General features: G+C 46.9%; 1 protein-coding gene across 1 annotated transcript; it reads right to left on the reverse strand.

Moving 5' to 3' along the window:
- Positions 1-2,876: 2,876 nt before the first annotated feature.
- On the reverse strand, positions 2,877-4,342 carry LOC136548299 (probable LRR receptor-like serine/threonine-protein kinase At3g47570). The gene is made up of 2 exons (XM_066539880.1): positions 4,027-4,342; positions 2,877-3,241 (listed from the first exon to the last, which is right to left on the reverse strand). The coding sequence occupies exons 1-2, from the start codon at positions 4,340-4,342 to the stop codon at positions 2,877-2,879; spliced, it is 681 nt and encodes a 226-aa protein (XP_066395977.1).
- Positions 4,343-4,795: the final 453 nt, after the last annotated feature.

The following is a 4,795-nucleotide window of genomic DNA, read 5'->3' on the forward strand; positions in this document are numbered from 1 at the left end:
AGTTTGCCCCGATGAACTGCACAAACATAAAACAGAGCGGCAAACAAAACCAGAGGAAACCGGCTAGCGACCACACAAGAGACTAATTACATGAATGAACTGAGCGATCACAGGGTTGAATACCTAGCCCGCAACCACATGGCGGCCTCCTGTAGGATCTCCAAACACAACTCGCGAGCATCGTCCTTGGCTTCATTCCTGAAAGTCCCGTGTGTTGCGTTCCTTCCAAAGCACCCAACATGTTTAGCATGACGAGCGAATCAAAACCCTTCCTGCTGCCTCGGGGCACCCTATGCTTAGCCCAGGTCCACAAGAGGAAGGGGTCGACGTCACCGTGAGTGACCACGGTTGTGAGCCCAAGCTTGGACAGGAGCATGTCCCAAACCTAACGGCTGAGGACACAACCCAGCAGGGTCTCGGAGGCTTGAAGACACATGATGCAAGTGGCATTGTCCTCTAGCCCATGTCACATCCGCCGATTCGTGGTCTAGCAACGACGATGCAGAGCCAACCAGAAGAAGAACCTGACCTTAGGCGGTGCGCGCGTCTCCCAAATCAACTTAGTACCGAATGGCCGAGGTCGATCTGATGAACATCGCACCATATGTCGACGCCGCGGAGTACTTGTGGTCAGCGGACCAATGCCAGATGACGGAGTTCGGAACCACCGACATGAGCTGGACACCACGAACCCGCTCCCAGAGGTCCAGGTACTGGAGGAAGACCTGAACAGTTTGTGGCCCAATTATGTCGGACACCCAGGCGTGATCAGCCAGACCCGACGCCACAGACCGTATCCTCGCCTTCGCCCGGGGGACAGAGGCGAACACTGCAGGCGCAATTTGGTCAATACAACACCCATGAATCCAGGAGTCTTGCCAGAACAACGTTGAGCTCCTGTCTCCGACCACTGTCATGGTTGCTGCACGAAAGAGGGCACGCGTGGCCTTGTCTAACGACGACGAATGGTCGGTCCAAGTTCTGTTCGGGTCAACCTTCCGCACCGAATCCCAGCGCAGTCTGAGAGCTAGACCGAACCTTCGCAGGTCGATGATGCCGAGACCACCTAGCTCCTTGGGTCTGCAAACCACCTCCCACGCCACGCGACACATGCCCGCGCTCACTGTGGCCGACCCAGTCCAGATGAACGATCGACGTAGCTTATCGATGCGGTCGACCGCCCATGGCGACAGTCACACGACAATGGAGAGGTGCACCGGGATGGCCGAGAGCGTCGTCTATGTCAATGCCACCCTGCCGCAGTGTTCATGAGATGACCTTTCCAGAGCGGAATATGCGCCGTGACGACGTCAATGAGGAATTGCTCCTCGCTCCGGCGCAGCTTGCGAGTAGAGAGACGGATGCCCAAGTACTTGCATGGAAAGGCTCCGATTGTGCAGAACAGCATGTTCTCAACCAGCTGAAGCTCCTCTTGTGAACGGGCAATCGGGTTGGCGACACACTTGTCCAAGTTTGTGTACAACCCCGACGCATCGCCGTAGATCTGCAGGATGGTTTTGATGGCGACGAATGTTGTTCACCTCTGGCGTAATGAACATGACGACGTCGTCCGCGTATAGCGTCACCCGTGAACGCACCGCGGCGCACCGGAGAGGTGAGAAGATCGACTCCGGATGAGTCCGCCAAGCACCTCCATAGCTAGGACGAACAACATCGGGGACAAGGGGTCACCTTGCGGCAAGCCTCTGGCATGGCAGATGCGGTTGCCCGGTCTGCCGTTGAGGAGGACCTTGGTGCTTGTCGATCCAAGGAGGATAGACATCTAGTCCCTCCACCGCTGACTGAAGCCGAGCCGTTGTAGGACCTCCAAAAGGAAAGGCCAACAGACGGAGTCGAAGGCTTTCGCAATATCGATCTTGAGGAGGAGGCAACTACGCTTCTTCTGGTGCAAGGTCTTGCAGGTCAGGTGAACGGCAGTGGAAATTATCATGTATGGACCGTCTCTGGATGAACGCGCTCCGACAGGATGCACCAGATCATTGAGCACCAGAGCAAGCCGACGGGCAAGACATTTGGCAATAAGCTTTTCAAAGCTATGCATTAGGCTGATTGGGCGGTAGTCTCTGATCTCCTGGGCTTCATTCTTCTTTTTGAGGAGAATCATGAAGGCATCGTTGATTAAATTGAAGCTACGCCCATCCAGCGACCAGAACGCAAGAAGCGCACCAGAGTGGCTGGAGATCTTGGCCTTGAATGCAAGAAGAGCTCCCTCGTCGTCGCCATGGTCTGAGGAACACAAGGCTGCTGCTACTGCACTGGTTGTCGCTGCGGCCGAGATCAGCAGGAGCAGTTGCAGCAGGCGCCTGCAGCTGCAGGCTCTTAGTCTTAGGGGCAGCATGGCCGGCGGCGATGGATTTTGATTTCTTACGTGTCGGCACAGAGCTTGGTTTCTTTGCATTGGCTGACTATGATACGCTCACAGCTCACGCTCTGTGATTAATCATTCTGTATAATATATGCTTGCTGCCTGTTGTGTCGTCTTCGTAGTCTATGCTGGAGACTGCAGTTTGCGACCAAGGTTCAAGCTGGAATGGACCGTTGGTTTGCAATTTGTAATTAGGCCTTGTTTGCATGCATTTGTATCCACTTCAATCTATATGTGTTGGACTAGATGAAATAGAACTTAGTTTAGTTCCACTCCAATCCACTTCAACATATGTGGATTGAGATAAATATATGTGCATCCAAACAATGCCTTAGAATGACCAGGTGGCATGGGTTGATATATTAATAAAAGGAGATATTATAGCTGGAAAAAGAGAAGCAAATATATAATATAGACTTCAACAATACATTTAGAGAAACATGATAGTATAAGGTAGTGGTGATTAATATGAACTAATAACACCACTTTATTATTGAGTAAAAATATATTTATCTCTGATAGCATGCATCTCTGCAGCAGCATCGTTCATTGACAGTCGCTCCCTGCGCAATTGCTTTGAGCAAAGGACACCAAGCTGAATGATGGCCGCCAAACATTCCCTAGTTGTTATATGCCTTGTATCATTGCTATTGTTTACTCCATCATGCAGCCAGATGTTGGAATCTGCTATCTCCATAACCTTGTCAGGAAGAGCTGCTTCGGCATAATAATGCAAGCTTATCCCATCTCTAAACATATCATCGGTCGGGTTCTTCCCTGCGAACATCTCGATCAAAGTGATGCTAAGACTAAACACATCTCCAGAAGTTGACACCGCAAGCCCTTCTCCATATTCTGTAGTGAAATGAAATATGAGGATACATAAGTATATATGTATAAAACTCAAAGACTACTTGATGTGCTTACTACTAGTAATTGGATAATGCTATTGGAGCTTCCACACTAGTGCTCACAAGGCTAGACATAACTAAAAATAAATTCGAAATGTTCTCTCAAAAATAATATGCATTTGATATATTGTGCTTTCTAAAAATACACACCTCTCCCATTATAAAAACATTCTTAAATGACTATTTCTATCTTGTATATTTAAATTACCAACATATGACATTGCGAAAACTAACTTAACACAACCCCTCATCTTCATCAAAATTATCCATAACGCCAACATGAAAATTTACATGTAGTAATAACCATTAAAATTTGCTTCTGAATTACGCACTTGTACTGTTATTATAAACATTTTAAAGTAATCCTGAGTCTGAATCTAATAGCATACATCTGTTGTTTTTTTTATAAAAACTATCTAAAAATTAACTGTATATATTTTCCAAGTTATCCACTTATGATATAAAGGCATGATGTGTCTCACTATGCAGGCGATGGGTACATGTTTGAGGGAAGCATTGAATATGCCCGTTTCCATGTCCAACGCATAGCGGAAGCTAAGATTCAAACTAAAGGCAAACATATGAGCAAATGGGAAAGAGCAAAGATAAGCAATTGTATTGAGCTCTAACCCAATTATCCATGAATTTCTGACTTATTTTTTAACCACGCTGAAGCACATATTGACTAGTATTATTTGTAGCATGAAACAGAAAAAAAGCTTGAGTTACCTGGAGCAATATATCCAATGGAACCTCTTATTCCTGTGGTGCTACTGGAATTCATAGGATGGTTGCTTGGTGCTTCATCTAGAACTCTAGTAATGCCAAAATCTCCTACACGGGCTCTCATGTCCTGATTGAGAAGAATGTTACTTGGCTTGAGATCGCAATGGATGATCGATGGCTGGCAACCGTTGTGAAGATAGTCCAAAGCATCCACAATATCCACAGCAATATCCAACCTCTGTGACAGGCTAAGTGCTCCTAGTCCATTTTGGCCTTCTAAATTTGAGTGGATCCATCTATCCAAGCTGCCATTAGCCATGAACTCGAAGACTAGTGCTCTGAAGTCTTGACCCTGGTGGTTGATGCTAGAACAACATGTAATGATCTTTAGAAGGCATCGGTGCCTCACTCTTCTTAGCGCCTCACATTCAGCCTGGAAGCTTTTGTAGGATCCTGATTGCTGGACATTAAACACCTTTAAGGCGACGACAATGGACTTGATTTTCTAGTGTGCCCTTGTATACTGTACCATATCTTCCCTTTCCAAGCACATTTGCTTCTGAAAATCCATCTATTCCTTTCAATATATCATTGTATGGAACTATTGGAAGCTCTACCTCTGCAAATTGTGGTGGCAGATCTTTCTTCGGTGCTGTCTTGGACTTTCTGTAGTGAAATCCAGCCCAAACCAAAAAAAAAGCAAGATAAGACTTCCTATTGTTGGGATTGTTATTAGAAGAGACTTGGGTATGCCTTTGCTATTCTTCTTGCA

Source organism: Miscanthus floridulus, chromosome 4 (genome assembly GCF_019320115.1).
Source record: "Miscanthus floridulus cultivar M001 chromosome 4, ASM1932011v1, whole genome shotgun sequence".
NCBI classification, from domain to species: Eukaryota; Viridiplantae; Streptophyta; class Magnoliopsida; order Poales; family Poaceae; genus Miscanthus; species Miscanthus floridulus.